The sequence below is a fragment of the Apteryx rowi genome, unplaced genomic scaffold (assembly GCF_003343035.1).
Source record: "Apteryx rowi isolate R43461 unplaced genomic scaffold, aptRow1 scaffold_3, whole genome shotgun sequence".
Lineage (NCBI taxonomy): Eukaryota > Metazoa > Chordata > Aves > Apterygiformes > Apterygidae > Apteryx > Apteryx rowi.
In genome coordinates, this window is record NW_020449418.1 from 928,352 (window position 1) to 948,576 (window position 20,225).

A 20,225-nucleotide genomic window follows, 5' to 3' on the forward strand; every position below is an offset into this window, starting at 1 on the left:
GTGGTTACTGCTGTCAAGGGTAAGGAATCAAGATATGCTTGGAATGCTGTTCTAGCAGTACCTGTCTGTCTGCCAAGCTGTATTTTAGCTCATCCTGGTCTTTCTTGAGAAGTCTTCCTCTGGGGCTTTGCAGGAAGTCTTATTTTGAAATATGCTCTCAATTATTAGTAAGTATTAATTAGAAAGATGAAGGAAACTGGTTTTGTTTTTTGTTAAAAAAAAAAAAAAACAAGATGCAATATTCCTTTGGATATTGCCATCTTTCATTAGTTGTCACTGATAACGGCAAAAATAATTGCCAGTTGACAACTCTTCTTGTTCCGAAGTGGCCTGTGAATAGTGCCAAAGGAAGTAATAATCAGAGTGCTGCCAAAGGAAGTATAATCAGAGCGCAATTTCTGTTTCAGTGAGGAAGCTAAAGCTTGGTCTGGAGACTACTAAAACATCAACTTCTGACCTTACAGGAATGAGCAACGTCAAGGCAGATCAACTTCTGACCTTACAGGAATGAGCAACGTCAAGGCAGATCAACTTCTGACCTTACAGGAATGAGCAACTTCAAGGCAGATGACACAAATTTCTAGGTGGTGAGGGAAAAGTAACTATACTGAATATGATCATCCCATTCCTTTTTGAGGCAAAGCATTTGAGGGTGTCTCAATATTTGACCCATTTCCTGCTGGGATAATTCATCATGAAATGAATCAAAGTTAACCAGTAAATCTGCCTCCTTCCTTCACCTAATCTATTAAACTATTATTAAACTATTATATATTTTAATTATTTAATTATTAAACTATTATAATATTACAACTATTGTTAAACTGTTAAACTATTAAAAGACTACTAATCACCTATCTTTGTCTGTCCAGTATTAGATATTTAGGTAACATGGTGTTACAATTAAATTGTCCAGCAATAAGACTTATCTCAACAATAACATGGCTCATGTCAGCGCTAATGAATTGACTGATGTTGTCTACAATCACTATATCAAGACACACTTTGTACAGCAGCTTTTACAATACTTTTACAGTACCGTTATCCTTACTGAGAAACAATGTGACAATGCGAACTAGGTTTTAGGCCGTTTGCCAGAGTGTAAACACACGTGCTTAATTTTTTTTTCTTGGAGATTCAACTTCACTTCACCCTGCCCTGCTAGGGTGGACTTCCCATGTCTTGGAAAGGAGCCACATGACCTGCTACACTGAGGAACCCTGCTTTCCTCCTGTATCCAGAAGATATCTAGAACTCCTATCCTATCTTGGGTCCTGCAGACAGCATCGTACTCTTTTAGTTCAGCTGTCTCATGTTTCTGATTTCTAAGGCTACGTACTCAGTACTTTCTGAAAATTATGCCCCCACAATAACACCACCTAGCTCTTGCACAGTAATTTTAATCAACAAAATGCTTTACAAAGGAGCCATTTACAGTGAGAAAAACTGAAACAGAGCAAGGGAGTTACCCAAAAGAAAACCAAAAGACCAAGTAAAACTTCAGACTTGTCTGAAAAGTCCCAGTCAACACACTATATACCAGATGAGAGCAACTCTTCCACATACTTCACATTAAATCCCAAACACCCAAAATCATTACTTCTTTTGACCTTGGATGGGGTCTCTTACCAACTCCATACCTTAATGTTAATATTGATTTAATATTTAATATATATGCAGTAATTCAAGATTTCCCTGGAAGTTAACATGTTTTTATTCTTTTAGATCTTGCAGATCTGCTTTTTTCCCTAAAAGAACATTGCTTCGCTACTCTCACTGCACCTGAAAATTCTATATTGTTATGTAAATTCTGCCCAGGTTCCAAAAGAGTCTTATCTAGTATAGATACAATCTAAGTGCTACATTAGTACAGAAATCAGTTTTGTTTCCATATATTAACAAGACTCAAAAATTCACAAGCACTTCTGTTCTCTGTGCTTACCTCAAGTTTCTAAAAGTTTGGTCAAACCTGTACTTGATTCAGAAATTTTGGGAATTTTTCCTCAAACTAAATATAAGTATGCAGTTACAATACAGAAATACCAAATTCGATAATGTAGTAAGTATTTATAGACAGATAATAAAGTTATATAATCTAATAAGTATTAATCAGCATTTATATAAATACTTGACAAACACCCACAACATGTACATGATGTCAACCGCCCTTAATATCTCAAATAAGTATAGAAGAGACTCACTAAACCATCCCGCTCCTATACCTCCAGCTGCCTCCTATCTGATAGAAATGAGAACTTAACATGTGGTATAATTTGGCCATCCACAAGATAAGACAAAGCCTGTTCAACACAATGAAAAAAATAGCGTATGCAGAAACTTAAGCACTATACATGAAGATAAAATATACAGCAACATCTTCCGAGGAGAAATCATCTTGTTCTATTTTCCTGTTTTCCTTCATTCTTTTGGCTTTTGTGGGCAACAACAACAACCACCACCACCCACACCCCAATGACACACCCTTTCTGCAAGTTTAATAGCAGTTTTCTAAGAAGTTATAATGAAAACCATCTTCTCAGGAATTATTTGCCTCATACAATTCCCCGTAATTCCCTGTCTAGCAAATGTCAGATAACTAAATTTAAGTTGTTGATACTTAATATTTTATGACACAATGACTTTTGTAACTTTGACATTGCAAACTTTAAGAGCCCCATATAAGCATACAAATATTTTTGACCAATAGCTTGAATCTAACATGGACAGAAAGCCGAACCATGCAAAAATTACTTAACTCACTAAGGAAGGAAAGTCAAGTGAAGTGAAAGTGAAAGTATATTTTTAAATTAAAGGAAATGTCAAATATTATAAGACTGCATAGAATTTTTGACAGGTTTCCTAAATTAATCTGTTTGAACTGCTATAATAAGGACTGAATACAATGCAGAATATGTATGAATAATAAAAAAGGAGAAATGTGCATTTAGTATTATTTAAGTAGTAAGTTTCTTAATTTGGAAAAACAAATACAAGCCTAACCTATGAAAAAGTAGAGTAGTTCAGCTACTGTATTGCACATAAAAATAAACAAGTATTATTTTAACTGGCAATTATGTACACACATGTTGATTTATTAGATATAACTAGATACATTCATGCACAAGGTGGCTACACATTCAAATGTTGGCAGAACTGCACTCTTCAACTCTGCACAGCTTCCCTTGTCTAGAACCTGTTTTTTTCCTTTTTGACCATCTCTAAGGAAACAATAAAATAAAAACTGAAGGAGGAGGGAAAAATTAAACTAATAGCTACTGCATAATTACACTCCATTTGTGTCAAAAAAATCTTTAATGTTTTACATATTTCCTCCAGTATATTAACTGAGAATTCTTGCATGAAATCTTCTTGTCAAAAATTAAAGTCTACAGTACCTTAAAGTTTTGGAACTGTTTCATAAGCACATACAGAACACAGAATTATTAGTTTGATTTTAGAGGATATTTATAAAACACAGTACCCTGAATTTCTCAGGTGAATTACATTATTAAAATACAAGAACCTGGCTCCTTTCCCATAAGTATTTAAGTAGAATGGCTCAAAGGATAATACTAAGAAGCAACCGATCCTTTTCAAGAAAATGATCATGTTGGTGTCCACAGGGCTCAAACACTGACTGTATGCTGTAGCCAATAAGCTACAATAGATACTACATTTCTCCAGGACAAATTATCAGGCAAGATACAGTAATCTGATATTTCACTTTAGTGTTTGCCATCTATTAAGAATAGATAGATTAGAACAGATTCCTCTTTTTGCCTGTGGAACTCAATTCCCCCATTTAAATTGTTTCAGTAACAAAGATGGCAATTCATGTTTCAGACTTGCTGTTGAATAATGTAGCTTCATGTACTCTGTTGAGCTACAATATCTCATCATCCTTCAGGCACAGGAGCCAAAAATGAGATACCTAGACATTTCATAAACATTCTCAAAACTTTGCATAAATAAAAATAAATAAAGGTATTAAATAAAATTCAGCATCTTTGATGCTTACTTGACTTACTTGAGTCTTCACGCCATTCCTTTTCCCTCTGTAAGACCAACCAGTTGATGAAATTTAAAAAGGTTTAAAAAAAAAAAAACCCCACCCACATTTCACTACTTTTCCTCATAATACTTCAGCAGTTTAAATAGACTAGGTTCCTGTGGCTGAAGCAATAGAACTTGCTGCATAACTAAAGCAATTTTTGTGGTGTATCCAGAGAGTAGTTCTCATGAACGCATGAGTAAATATGATGAGCAAACAAAGTTGTATTAAGATACAACCTTGTGAATGATCCCATACACACATTCTCGGTCAGCATTAATGTTGTTCAAGACAGTATCCCTGATAAACACTATGAATCCTCATTTTACAGATGCTATAACAGAGGAATATACTAATTCAGCACAACTAGATTCTATCCAAAGTCTAAAATCACTTTTTAAATCTCATCAAGTGCTTCTTGGCAGTAATTAGCAATGGCAGGTAGTGATAGGCAGAAGCTTTTTCTGATGAGATTCTCAGCTTTTCTCTCTCAATTCCTCCAAGAAAACCACAAGGAAAAACTTCATTGATGGACCAGGATGACAGCTTTAGAATGCCTACAGAATTTGCAACATTCGGTGAAATTTTCAAATCAGATAATACTAAATTGGCATTACAGCTATAAAGCAATGGAAAACTCTCCTATTGTACCATGTACTACAGTATGACTAGAAATTATCATATGTTAACATGAGACTCAAGGAAACCATCTGACAGTAACTCATCCACTGCAAATCAATTTTTGCATTTAATATGTAGCACCTGGGTTAGCACTGTCTAATACCTCCTCCTCCTTTCCCCAGACCATTAACTTCTTCCATATGGCAACACCATCAGGAATATTTATTTTGTCTGTTATATCAAAAGAACAAAAATGAATAATCAATATCCCCACTTGATCCCCTAATCCTCCCACCAGATCAGGGTGGAGAGAACGGAAAGCAGACCTCACTCCTCATTATAATTACATCTTCTTTAGAAAAAGGTCTCCCTCCCCCAGTCTGCTTTATTATTCTGAGCTTATTGTGGAACTCCATGCATGCTTAATAAGAACCTGAGTAAGACACATGCTGAGTTACAAAAGGAGCATATTATAACCTAAGCTTCCAAACAGGACCAAATTCAAGTTCAAGACAGTACATCCTGCAGCAGTTTATATCTCAGATGGTATACCTCATCGAGAGCCCTGGCACTTTACCTCTTTATTCCCACTAATTTCAAAATTGTTTCTGGCTCTAGTTAAAGGTTTTACTTCAAAGAAGGATTCATTTAAGTTTGTTTCTATACATCTTAAAAGTCAGTAATTTTTTCCTGGACTACAGTGGTGTTCAAAATATAAGACAGGAAAGTGAGGTAGCGTGCTTTTGGAAAAGGCCTAAATTTGAAATTTACTTGTTTGCATGAACATTCCTACATTTACAGAAAACTAGGCTGAAAAGCATGGGAAGTGTCCAAAAAAGCTATGCAAGCAGAGATTTAATACTGCTGAAGGTATAGTTGGAATTTTAGCAGCAATGTCAGTCTTATTTCCATACTGAATACTTGGATTAAATATATTGAAAGGAAGGAATAAGTAATGAAGACTGCATAGAAGAGTATTAACCGTGCATCTGCCTTTAGACCTGCTAAACATAAAAGCCAGTGATGCCTAGGCTTCAACTTTCAAACTAATTGGAATATAATGTTGAAACAAGTAATGAAAAATATATCATTTTTAAATAAAGAAACCAGTCTCCTGTTGAGTAAGGTCCATTGAATTGAAGATGTTTGCTGAATAGGCTCTGATCTAGACTACATGCAAGAAGTGTGCAATGGCTCATCTTACCTAGTTCTCAGCCACTTCTGAGGTCTTCTGCAGACCAGAATTAGAAAGCATGTTGTGCATGGATAGGATGTAACTGAAAGGCATAAAATAATAATCTATGTGCACTGGGGGTTCAACCTGCTAATAAGAACTGAATAGTTAGGAAAGACTTTTCATTACTAGAGCTGTTCCAAATTATACCACAATAGCCTACAAAGGTACACATATAAAAGAATAACAACAATACACCAATTGGCAAAAGACACTGTCACTGGTAAGAAAGCAAACCAAGGTTTTACTCTTTTGTGTTTTGTTAACTCTAGCCTTTGATTAGATTAATAAAAATACCAGAAGAGATATATGGACTCAACATCAATACCAATTAATTAGGAAAAGGCATCAAGACAATTACCTTTCTTTAAAGGAGAAAAAAGCTTCAAAATTAGAGGTAACATTAATAAGACCCAAATAAACCAGATTAAATTTGACTACATACAAAATGGTCCATATACTGGGAAACATCTTTTACAATCATTACTATGTCAGCCTGTCTGCTTTCTTCATTCTGCATTTTCTAGGAATCTAATATCAATGTCCAGTCATCTTTCCACTGTCTTGGGACTACCAATAACAGTTTAATTATGAGGTCAAATTTTGTGTATTTCCCAGTCTACTTTATTCCAGGGATCTTGTATTTTTCAATTTACTATCTAACTTCCTATCTAGTCACCGTTTAGCAAAGCTGTATGTAAGAACTTTTAAAACCTCAAAAGCCATTCCCTCCAGTCTCTTAATAATCTATTTCTATGAATTATTTCAAAGTATGTTGACATTTTTTGGTATCAAGATGCCTGGAACTACATATAATGTTTGAGATACGAGAGAACCAATTGCTAACAGAGATAGGTAATACCCTTCCAATAACCAGTCTGAAGAGTCATTGAAGGTCATACTATGTAACAGATGGTCTGAAAGCAAGAATACTTTTACATCTCTCCTCTATAAACGCGTAAGAAGGTCTTAGTCACTTGTTGTAACTATACATCAGTGGGAGTCTTCTGATCTTTTTTTCTTCAGAATAAAGAAGTAAAGTACTTCAATTTTAACTAAAGAAGCTTTCTGAGGGAAATGGGCACAGTAACTTATTTCATTCTCTGCAGAGTCAATTACATAGCTTCAATTTACCTTGCACCACAATCAGGCAATACTAGCTCTATGGTCTTGTGCTAGGCTTTGAAATCTCAGGAGCTCAAGTCAAAAACTTAATCTAATTTCTTCTTCGTGGATATTTTTGTTCTCAACTAAAAAGAAAGTGTTACACAACGACTAGTATACAGCTTAAAACACAGCTCAAAACTGCCATCTCTAGGTATTATATAATGTTCTGCCTCTCTTCATAAAAAACTATTTTTCTGTTTTTCAAGAGACAGAACATCTGAAAAGACAAATATCAGACTTTATCCTGATAACATAACAGAAGAACTTATTTTAAAAGCATGTACATTTTCAACTTGAAAGTTTTTCTTCTTATGCAATCAGCTCCTTTTAGCCCCTACAATTTTTGACATCTGACAGAATCACTAGAGCAAGAACATATTAGTTAATTATTTATTTTACATGATTGGCCCTATGTTCATTATTCGTGGATTCTTATTACTAATTAACATGTCCCTTAGACAACAGCAATGAATTCTTAACTACACTCTTGCTTGTAATTTTCATTAAGGAGTTGCATTTCCTCACTGAGGTCCAAAAAGATCTCTGGATAATTAACACAAGTCCATCATATTTTATATTTGCTGGTAAAAATGTCTCTAAAATGCTTATCCTTTAGTCTGGAATATCTCAGAAAAGTATTAGCACTGTCAAATAAAAAAAGGTTAAATGATTTTGTAGGCCTTTACTCTGAACTGCTAAATGATACATTACTTGAATGTTTCCCAAATAAAAGGTCCCAAGAACTGTATTAACCGAAGATATCAGTCAGAAAGTTCTGACCTTTCAAAAAACAGAAAATACATATAGTAATGAATCAGGGAACTGATGAGAAAAAAAGTATTTTTGAGTTGATGCTGGGGCATGCAGAGAATCCAGTTCTACACTACTGCTGAAAAACAGCTCTACAATATTAATCATAAAATGTTCAGATTCAACATTCCTGGAAAACCAACAGGTACCACACACACAAAACACTACTATTCTGCTCAGCTTCAAAAAAAGAGTACTAAATATAAATGATTGCTCATAAAAAGAAGCTAAAAGGTACACATAAAAGGCTAAAATCTTTAATGACAGTATGGAGACATTTTAAGGACATCTGCTCAGATCACATGAATACTTCCTATTATAAAAAACACAAAATTTCCCCATTAGAAATACCAAAATAAATCAAACTGAACTTAACAAGAGGATAATGGAAACTGTTAGAAGGAAGAAGCAATACTTCAAAATAAGGGTTCATAAACTCCGGCAGATTAAATTGTGAAGGCATATAAGGCAAACTGAGAAATAGTTTGATGAGCTACTTGCAAAATGTATAAAAACTACTAATAAAGCATTTTTAAACACATTAGAAATACAGCTAGCTAAATAACTTGTGGTGCCAACAGACAGTTTGAAGGAGCACTCTGAGAAGATAAGGTCACAGAAATACAATGAAGTTAATTTTTGCATTTGAGTTCTTTGTGGCAGACTTTAGAGATACTTCCACAGCAAATCTTTCTTAACACAGGAGGCATTGCAGAAGTATTTAAATTCTAGTAGCAATAGAAGAGTTTATAGTAAAAATTAAAAAAAGGACAAAATAATCAGCAACAAATCCATCCTTAAAAATGTGTTCGTACCACAAGATTGGCATCATTTTTTTAAAATGGAATCGAAGAGAGACTGCAGAAACTACAAACCAATAAACCTTATTTATATCACATGTACAAAGGTAGAAACTATCTAAAGCACAGAATTAGTGAACACCTGAACACTTAATACAGACTGGGGAAAAGTCAGAAAGTTTTTGAAAAGGGAAGTTATACCTCACAAATCACTGGAGTTTCCTGAAAGAATCAAAGGTCTGGTTTGATACCTGGAGTTTCCAAAAGATGCTTTTTCATCCCTTAAAAAAAACTAAGTTGCTCTGGGACAAGTAAAGCAAATATCACATGGGTAGATAACTGCATAAATAAACAGAGTTTAGGAAAAAATGGTCACTTCTTGCAGTGGAGAGAGGTCATTAATGGAGCCCCAAAGAGATTTATAATTAGGACTCAATTGTTCAATATAGTCAGAAACAATCTGTAACAGATATGAATAGCTAAATGACATGGTCTGTAGACAATACTAAGCTACTCAAGATAGCAGATACAATGATCAACAGCAAAGAATTGCAAAAGAATCCTGTAATACTGAATAACTGTGTAATAAAAGGACAAATAAAAGGATAAATAAAAGTCCAAATTGATAAGCATGAAGTGATGCACACTGGAAGAAGATAATTTTAACCTTGTACATATTGTGACAAGCTTTGAGTAGACTGGAATGAGAACTTGAGGTTATAACTTATAGTTCTGTAAAGATACTAGTTTGAAGCTCAATAGCACATTTTAAAAAGCAAAAATACTGTTAAGAATTATTAGGAAAAGATTAGACCATGAAATTTATGACATAATTACATCATTATAGAATTCTCTGTTGTACCAATACCTCAAACACTGTGATTCCCTCTATTTCAAAAGGGATATAATGGAACTGGAAAAAGTAGAAGCAGTGAGATAATTATCAAAGGTAAGAAATAGCTTTCTTCTGGAAGATTATTAAAAAGACAAGGAATTTTCAGTCTGAAAAAAAGAGATGACATAGACAATATGAAATAGAAAATAGTACAAGAATTAGGGAATATCAAAATTAAACCAGCAAGTAGCCTTTTCCTAAAAGGTGATATTTCCTCACACAACACTCTGGAATTCTTAGGCACAGGATGATAGAGATGTTAAAAATAGGCTGAAAAAGTCGGGAGGGACCCATAGATTCATAATCTTTCCACAAAAAGATATTACTCTAGCTTAGAAAATCCCATTTGCAGAATAGGAGAGTATTCTGAGGAAGCTTCTTAATATTCTTGTCATTTTTTCTTACATTCTTCTCTAGGCATTCACTGTTAGCCACTATTTCAGACATGTTACCAGGCTAGATGGACATTCTGGTCTGACTTGACAGAGTCTTCTTTGTTCTTCCCTACTGAAGGTATATTATGCAAACAAGTGAAAATTTCACTTCATACTGAGATGTAAATTCTGTATTTCCCTGTCACAGCTAACAAGCTTGCCATCATCCACAGAAGCCTCAATTTTGCACTGTTTTCACTGAGTATCTTTTGGAGACAAGATTAACACTAGCCAAATATTAACTAAATAATAAAACACAATTTTTTTCATAAAGATCAGTTCTGTCTCTGTATTCTATCAGCACAAAAACCCCTTTTTCAAGTTACATAAGCCTTTGAAAGCACTCTTAATGAAGTAGCTCAGCAGACTATATATTATCTGTAGAAGCAAGACTATCAGTAGTTTATGTCTATATGAACTTACAGTAAAATGATACGATAGACAACAGTTTGTTTTTTAATACTGTTCTGGCTCTGTACTAAGAATAATAAAACAGAAATAAAAGTGTATTTCCTACTGTCAGGGCACTTGGGGAACTAATAGGCCTTAATGGCCCTGACCAGCCTCACCTGCGGTCCCCACACACACCCTCTGCCCATGGCCCAGGAGTCCCATCTCAGTTCAGCCCAGGGCCCTCGGTCCCTGCCTGGGCTATGCTGTAGGAGTGCTGGTCTCCAGTTTTGCCACCTGGATGGACCTCGGACCTGCACTGTAGGCAGCTTGTCTCCTGGATGGACCCCTCAGATGCATGCCTCGTCTCCAGTCATCTCTGGTCTCGTCTCCTTTTGCTCCTCTCTGGACTCCCCGGAAGGCTCCTGGGACTGGTTCATCACTTGCCTTGTCTGGGGCTGTCGATGGCCCCTGTCATACCAGCACTGGGCTCTGTCCACCAGGATCAGACCCTGCGGGGCAGCACCCATCAGTGAGGGCACTGCCAGCACTGGGTCACCCTCAGCTCCTGGCTCGCCATCCCTTAAGGAAGAGGCGGCCCTTGCTGCTCCCTGACGCTTACCACAATTCCAATTATATAAAAACTCTTTCAATTGCAGGTTTAGCTTTGAGGGTTTACTGTCAGCTGAAAAGTGACTTATAACCTTTCCCTCAAAATTGTGCAATAGATCTTTTAAGTACTGAAGAGAACACTAACACAAAAGTGTTTAGAGACTAGAAGCTAAATTATCAAAGATCTATGTTCATGATGACTCATTTTAAGATTATTAACAGTGCACATGAAGAAATTAAATAGGATGCTGAAGAATCCAAACCTGATATAAAGCAAGAGTGTGTCCATATCTCTGGAGTGGCCCTTTGGATACAGGTACTACATTCCATATACTGCTTTCCAAATTGTAGCTAAAAGAGAAATAGAAAAGTAAATGTTTTCTACCTGCCCAGAAACTGGGGTTGTTGCATGTTTGAACTACTTTGTTTCGCAAAGAGTGCACATTTGATGAGTTACTGTGCTTTATCTGATATATGGCAGTTTGTTAGCAGCAGTAATATGATCACTTTCAATAGTGACAACAGTGTTCTAAATGGTCATCCGAGAAAGCAGGAGCAGCTCTTGCAGGGACCCAGCAACAATTTCAGAAAATGGGATTATAATAAAAATTGGGAAATTTACAAGAAAGTTATGAAATTAGATTACTGAGCTCACTATTATTGGCCAAAGACACAAAAAAAACCACTAAATTGCTTATGCTACAATCCTCTGCACTAGCCTAAAAAAATGTTGTTTAGAACTTTCTCAGATGCATGACTTTAATTTCCATTAGCTTCAAGATGGACGAGAGGCAACAATAAGACGACAAAGATAGAAATAAGAAAAACAGAGATGACAACACTGTTTTGTATGGCTGCGAAGTTAAGGAAGAAAACAAGATGATGACAGGGCTTGCACACATACACAAAATACCATCCAAATCAGCCAGGTGATATTTACAGCTGCTTCAACTTTATGTTTTTAATTAGCTGATCGAATAAATATACATACAACCTGTGAAAAACATGAGACACTGTAACCTCAGAGGAACATGGATGAACTACCTAATCCAGCCTGCAGGATGACCACAGGCTAAGTGCATGCACTAAAAATGAGTCTCCTGTAATTATGAATTAGCTTCACTATTGCCAATAGTGACCTAGATGTAATATTTGAAAACATCAGCACACTGAATTATTTCACTGTTTTTTTGCCACTTTTTTTTTTTATATTTTGCAGCAAAGAATAGCAATAGTTTTCACAAAAACTATGAGGTTACATACTAATATCACATCTACATCAGTATTACTCCTATTTTAACTTTCTTCTATTGTAAGAAAACTATGACCAGAAAGTAAGAAAGTTAATGAAGAATACAACAAAATATGAAAATATAAGAGTTTCCGTTAAGTTGCAGAAGAGACGCTACCTCCCTATTAAGATTAATTTTCCCTAAGCAGTATCAGAGAGGACATCACAAAGGAGAAATCACTTACTTTAACACCATTTGGAACGAACTGTAGTTAAAAGTGTATCCACCAATCACCCACATAAATTTTCCATGTAGAACTGCCTTATGGGAAGCCCGGCCCACAGAAGGGCTGAATGGCTTTACGTTTGGTAGAATCCAGTAAGACTCCGTGGAAGGGACATTCAAAGAACAATCCGGACCTGTTTTACAAACAAATGTGCAATTTGTACAATCTGTTACACAAAGATGTTAAAGCCAATACAAGAGAAATAAGGGAGGCTTAAATACAGATGTCAGGATTGCTCATTTTGATAAAATACAGTAGAAACTTTTATGTTTAACAGATGTTCAATGAAAAAAATTTGACAAGGGATGTCAGTGAAATTGAAAGCATTAGATTAGCTCAAATAATAATGATACATTTCTGCATTCTTCTCAGAAAACATACTGCATGAGTCACAAATTGAAAGAAAGGCATAATGCATCATGTTTTCAGATGCTGTATAGTTCTAAAATGTATAGCAAAATGCACACTGTATGTTACCTCCAGAGAAGAATTATACTGCGTTTGAACTAACCACAGTAAGTTTACATCAAAGTATATGACATTATAGTAAATTACATTACAATATAGATTACAGTATATTAAATCTTGGGAATCAAAATTTGGCCTTTGCCAATCCAATACTGCACTGGCTTTCAAGAGGAAAATACAATGTAAACTACTTTACAAAAAGAAGGATTTTGAATATTAAAATTTTTATAAAATTTACAGAACATTCTACAAAGCTACTAAAACCAGCAACTATACATTATTTTGGAACTATTTTTAGCCAATTACTTCTTGCCAAATATGCAAAAGTCAGTGAAATGTGTCTTTTCCCTATTTTACTAAAATCATGAGAAGCAGAAACATTTATTTTTTCATTTGTTCTGTAATAACCAAAATGTGATCTCTTCATTATTAGTTTATGCTCTGTATGTCAAAAAGAACTTCACAATTGTAGTATTTTAACACTTGAATATATTTAGAACTTTGCTGAAAAAGACAGCATATGCACTACTTGCCTCTTGTCAGTGACTGTACAGCATTACTGACTGGCTTTATTTCTGGACAGGAAACACTGAATTTTTTAGGACACTAATGTGTTCTAGTTTTGGCATTAGCAATCATTGAACTGAAATCTTTATCATCAGTGATGGCAGAGAGATATTGTATGACAGCTAAATTATTCGATGCTTATACTGTAAGCAATATACGTTCCTCTCAGCCTGCCTAGCTGGAATAAATCCTTTACTCAAGCTACTTGACATTCCTGAAAACCAAAGTTGTTAAGTCAGACTGGCACTGAGAACAGAATGGTAGTGTGCACATGCACACACGCACGCACACACAAAACTAGCCTGCATACAATGCAAATTAGCCAACAATTTAAGGATTTAATTTTAATCACAGGCATATAGAGTTAGGGGAAAATTGTAGGAATTCTCAATTTCTTAAGGAAAAAATACTGTCTTAACACCCAATTCTATTTTCTTTCACAACACTTTGGCACAACAGTGTAATGCTACTGGAGTAACAAGAGCCAGAAAACCCAGTAAGGTTGTACTCAACATAAAAAGGAGCAATGTAAAAATGAGGACTAAAATAATTGCAAGGAAAAAAATAATTAAAAAAATAAGCTAAAAGGGGCAACCAAGAGAAGCAGATTATTACTGATGGCATGCAGGTTACTGAGGACAGTATCAGGGAAATATAGTGCCCATGCATACCACTTTTTAAGAAATGCCTGAGTAAAGATAAAAGGAAGCTGGCATGGCTAACAGCAGTGTAAGGTAGGTTATTAGGAAAATCTTCAAAAACATTAAACAATAATCAAATGAAGAAAAGAAAGGGATCACAAAAATCAAGCAAATTAAATGTAAAACTATGATTACACTTTTTTGTTGTTGTTGTTGTTGTTTTTTAACTATTTTGAGAAGCAACTAACTACAGTAATGTCCCTTACAACTGGAACTACAGTGTGGCACATGCAACATCAACTTTAAAAAGGTTCCAGGGAGGATCTGCAAAACTATTGGCCTGTAATGTTTATGTCCCTATGAGACAAATCAGCAGAAACTGTACAAATGGACAGAATTAGTCAATAGAGAGATAATTGCAATCTACTTGTAAAAATCAGTATGGCTTTTTTAAGAGAAGGCCCCTCTCCCAAACCTCTTGGAGTTCTTTGGAGATACCAAGATGGATAAGGGTGATCCAGTTGATAAAGCTGACATGGATTTTCATAAGGCTTTCAACTAAATTTCTCACCAAAGACTCTTAGGGAAATTTGGCTGCTGTGGCAAGAGAATGAAGGTCTTGTAAATAATTGACTATAAGAAAACAGGAGTAAATGACCACTTCTGAAAGGGAGGGACATCACCAGTGGACTCCCACAAGGATATTTACTGGGACCTATGCTCTCCAACATGCACATTATCTCAAAAGAGGGTGAGCAGTGAAGAAGTTTACTGACGATGTCAATTTATTGGTGGTAGAAAGAGCAAGATCAACCTTTGATGAACTGCAGAACATTGTGTGACCACATGACTGAGCAATAGAATGACAGATGAAATTCAATATAGATAAAACTATGTATATGGGGACAAACAATTCTAGCTTCAGTAAGAAGTTAGGTTCTTAGCTGACCATCATTATTCAGCAGCAAAGTCTCAAAATTACAATAACTGCATGAAAATATCATTTTAATACTCAGCAATGATCAGAAAAAGCAAATTGTGTGTTAGGAATAGAGAACATCATTATACCTCTGTATAAATCAGTGGTTTGCTCACACTTAGAAAACTGTGTACCCTTCTCCAGAAGGATATATTAGAGCTGGAATTTAGAGAAGGGCAACAAGAAAGTTCAAATTAATGGAATGGCTTCTGTAATTGAAACAACTGACTAGGCTGGGACTCTTCAGCTTGGAAAAAAAAAAGATAATTTGGAAGCGAATGATAAAGGTCTATAAAATAAAGTACCACAGAGCGGGTAGATATGAAAGAGACTGAACAGTCTCTCTGACTAAAGAACCAAGATCCATCAAATGCAGCTTGAAGAAGCCATGTTCAAAACAAACGAAAGGAGGCAGTTCTTCATGAAACAAGTAACAGAGCTCCTTGGCAAGGAACTCTTTGACAAAGGATGTTCAGGATGCAAAGGTTTACACTGGGTCAAGGAGAGACCGAGCAAACATCTAGAAGAGTGATTGCTGAAGTTTACTAAATAGACAAACCCAGACAGGCTAAGGCAATCTCATTAGCTGAAAACAGTTAGAGGCTGAGTGCGTACTCAGTGGAGGTGTGCCATATGCTTTTTCTTAGGCAGCCAATTAAGGCCAACATTAGAGATAAAATATAGGGTTTGACGTACCAGTCTGGACGGGGCAGGCATCATATTCTTTAGTAGATCAGCCCTGTCTAAAGTACTGCCATATTTGGCTGAGGCCACAAAATAACTTTTACTTAATCAAATCCTTTGAGGATTTCTAGTAATAGATATGGATGGACACTTCTCTGACTTCTCCATCTGTAGGGACTCTCTTTATCTGCTTTGATACAGAGACCATTTTTATATGGCCTAAATTCAGACTGCTTCTCAGAGGCAATCCCCCTTCTTCTCTAAACTTTGTTGTTTATCCATGCACTTCCCTAATGCTGGTTTTCATGATTGTAAAACTGAGCGGTAAGCCATATCTGGGAGTAGATCCAACTTAAAAATAGCCATTCTTTGGTGGGCTAGTTCCCTGATATGCCTTAAACACAGCAACCAAATGTGCTGGAGCAATCAGTAGGTGAGGGGGAGGAAGTGAGAGAGATGGGCTTTCTGGCAGCTGCTCAGAGGCCTGGCAGTTTAAAGTGACCATGGCCTCATAACTGAATAAACTATGTACTATAGCAATAAGAATCTTGAAAAAAAAAAAGTATATTCATCATTTAGTTCCAATAAAAATAAAATTATTTCAGGTATACAATCAAAAATTCAAAAGAAAAGTCAGATTTAATTTCGACAAAAATTGTGGACATTGTTGCACAATCAAAAACAAACATACACTTCAATAGTTCAAAACAGCCTCTTTCTCTCTTATCCACTCATATGAGACTTTTGTTGCATCTCATCTCACAGCAAGGTCTTGAATAATTTAGCATAACAAAATTGATAACGGTATCGTAGCACCCTCTACCTGAAATCTCCATTTTTATTTTAGGGATGTACGTTAAAGAATTATTTCATAGGAACATTGGCTTATCCATGTAAATCAATGTTATGCTTGCTCTTTATGTACAAATAAAGCAAACACCTACAACACATGTAAGCGCACAATTTATATCTGTGTACCATATGAGGAATTTTTCTTTTACATGAATAAATACTGTGCTTTCCCGTGCATAAATATTTTCAAATAAAATAGACAATGTACTGTGATTTCAAAAGCTATACCAAAAAAACTGTGCTGTCGTTCTTGCTCAGCCTCTAATGCAGACAAATATACGTTTTATAAATTTCAAAGTATTCTAAATGTGTTCAGGCTTTTTGTTTTTCAAGTTTTGACCTGAAGCCAATTTTTTGATTCATATTTTAAACTGTGGTTCATAAGAGAAAAGCAGAATGAGGTGATGTCTCTCTATACTATCAAAATCTAGCTTCAGCCCTGCAAAAAATACAAATATTTTTCTTAAAACAAATCAAACTGATATTTTTATGCAAGCAATTTACATCAAGTTCATAACTTTAAAACGTTATCTTCAGTAAAAAAAGGATTAAGTTTTTCCAATGTATAAAATCGGATTTTTATAGTTTTGAACTTGTTACATTGATTCCTTATACACAACGACCATGCAGATCATTTGTACATAATCATTTGTCAACTTTTCCTAGTACTTTACAGGAGAATGATGTTTGCTTGTATCCAAATTACCTTTTATTCTTTAAATGATGGAGACTCAACTACCATCTTTCATTATATATTTCTGCCCAGAAAAGACTTATGATATTTGAATGAAGTCTAATGAAAGCATGAACAATGCAGGATATCATTCTTTAAGTATTAATATAGAAACAGTAATAGAATTGTAACCTCAACAAGATTCTGATTTGGTAAATCACTGCAGGGAATACTTAATTTAAATCTAAAAGTGCTTAAAAATAAACTGCTGATTAAGTACTCTTTGATTAATGAAGAACTTAAAAATATGAAATTCAGCTTAGTTGAATGGATGCCTCCAGTTAGAAAATGAAAACATTTACATCTTTTGTTAGTTACAGTCTTGCAGAGACATGCAGTGGTCAACAGTGTCCCCTAGTGGCAAAAAAGGAAAAAAGCACACAAACTACTCACCAACCACTTTGAGATTTTCATTTTTGGAGACACAGCACCCCAAAAATTCAAATAGCAAATCCAGAAATATCATGCCTGTGTGCACTATGATTTGATGAAACTGGATGCATTAAAATGAGGACAAGCACGAAGTTAAGAATGCAAAAAATCTTAACCATATTGTTAACCAGATCAGTGACTGAAAAAATGTCACAGATAATTTTCTTACCACCTCAGCACTTCACTGTTGGCAGGTCTACACTAAATGACAGGAAAGGAGAGAGGAGGAGGAGAAACACTGCATACCCAGGCCTTGTTCTGACATGGGTCAGGACATGCTCTGAGGACACACACCTGAACTCAGGAGCTTGAAAGCACCAAGTACCACACTGATTTCTTAAAGAACACCTAATACCTGTGCATTACGTACACGTGCACTAAAGTGACATAAGTTGACAAGAAGAGGCAAGAAGGCAGCACAAGAAGAGGCACCCCTGGCCTCCCTCTACTCCCCGTACTCTTAGTCTTCATCACTACCATCAGCAGTTTTCATGTGGCTGCACGATGAACCAGATGAGGGAATGAATCCAGGCTAAAACTAGCTTTTATTTTTGGCCAGGCTAGCTTTTAGTTTGGATGTGTTCCTCACCTGTTTCACCATGCAGACATACAAATGGTTGTACCAGTACATGAGGAAGACTGAGTGGCCAGAATCGCCTCTTTCGGTGAGCGTGTAAAGCATTCACTGAATTATCACAGTATGTATCAATCTGTGCGAACAAGGAAGATACAACTGAACAAAATAAAACAACAGAACAACATGGACCTCTACTGAAATATCATTTAAAGAGCAGTTGCTTTAGTGTGGCTATAGCTTTATAATGACAAGGTAAACACAGGACTTTTTAATATCATTTACAGATTTTCCTAATTAAATACATATACTATTAAACATCACCATTATTTCAGCATAAACACATTTTCTCTTCAGAAACAACACATTCACTAAATACATGCCTTTTGTGTAAAAGACAGCATGACAGCTGCAGAACAAAGATAATAAAAATGTGTTATTTTTTATGCAAATATGCTCCATTAAGATTGGATTTCTTTCTTATCCTCCTAATGCATCATTCAATCCACAGAAAAAAAGAGGTTTTAAAAAAGCCATCAACTTTATAAACCTGAATTGGAAATCAATTACGTTATACTTAAAGGAGAAAAAAATTCTATAGGTTTAAAATAGCAATTTACTCACACAACACTAGAGAAGGAATCTAATTTCTATTTATTGAGGAGTTTCATGAACTGCCAAAGTAACAATCTGTTCCAGTAGTTCAAGTCATAAGATCAATTTCCACCTAATGAGAAAACATCATCTATTGTCTTCAACCATAATCTTTTCCTTAGGGATCATAGGAAAAAAACAAGAGTATTGATGTGTTGAATATAAACTTTTTCATACAATCTAATCCATGCATTCAGATAAAGTATCTGCTATTATTATGTATTCTATATTTGTTTGTCATCTTCGCATTTGTGTCAGGAATTATTATCTTAACATAATTTTTCAAATACCACAAATATAAACCCATATTACTATTCTAAAGTATCCAATAAAATCTTTGCATGATGATGAATTTTAGATAGTGAAAAATATTTTTGAGAAGAGGGAACGTATCTGAATACACTTTCAATAACAATTTTTATTGCTGCAACTTTTACCAAGCAGTAAATCATCTTTCTCACAATAAAGCAGTAAGGTGGTACCTATATAAAAATAAAATGCTGCACTGTACATAAAAAAATTAAGAAAAACTTCAAGACACATGGCTTATCAGCATTCTAATAGTGGGTCTATTCACACACTGCCATGAGACCTTTGCAATATCGAAACAGGATGTAAATATTTCCCTTCCTCCTGCAAACAAGCTTGCTCTGAGGAGACTTAACGATAGGCAGGGAGATCTTAAGTGGGTATCCAGCTAATGCAGCACTGTAGCAAGCAGTGACAGGACTCAGCTTCCTCCATGAAAGAAATAAACAGAAATCCTAACACACACAAGCTGACGTAATTCTCTAAGTGCCATCTGGTCACAATTATTCAGTCCCGTTTCCTTCCTCATGCAGAAAGAGTGGATCATCCAAGGATGATTTGGCCTTGGAGAATCTGCAGGGTAAGTCTGAGCATGCAAGCCAAAAGGCCTGCACTGCCAGCCACTGGTGTGACTTCTGGACACCACCCTTTAACTGTTTGATTTCGGGATTCAAACTCAAGAGCAACCAGGTTAGTAGAGAAGAATAAGGGGCTGGTCTGAGGCCAAGGCAACCTTTACCGGAAGTACAATGCCATCAGCTTCAGAATGGCTACGGACCTGAGTATAGGCTCACTGTCAC

General features: G+C 35.5%; 1 protein-coding gene across 2 annotated transcripts in view; it reads right to left on the reverse strand.

Moving 5' to 3' along the window:
• ATRNL1 (attractin like 1) overlaps positions 1–20,225 on the reverse strand; it is a 568,892-nt gene that overhangs the window by 482,539 nt on the left and 66,128 nt on the right. For both annotated transcript variants that reach the window (XM_026069767.1, XM_026069766.1), the window contains exons 6-7: positions 12,491–12,665; positions 11,278–11,365 (exon numbers count right to left, since the gene is read on the reverse strand). In XM_026069767.1, the coding sequence (XP_025925552.1) occupies positions 11,278–11,365; positions 12,491–12,665 (263 nt within the window). The remainder of the gene's footprint in view (positions 1–11,277; positions 11,366–12,490; positions 12,666–20,225) is intronic.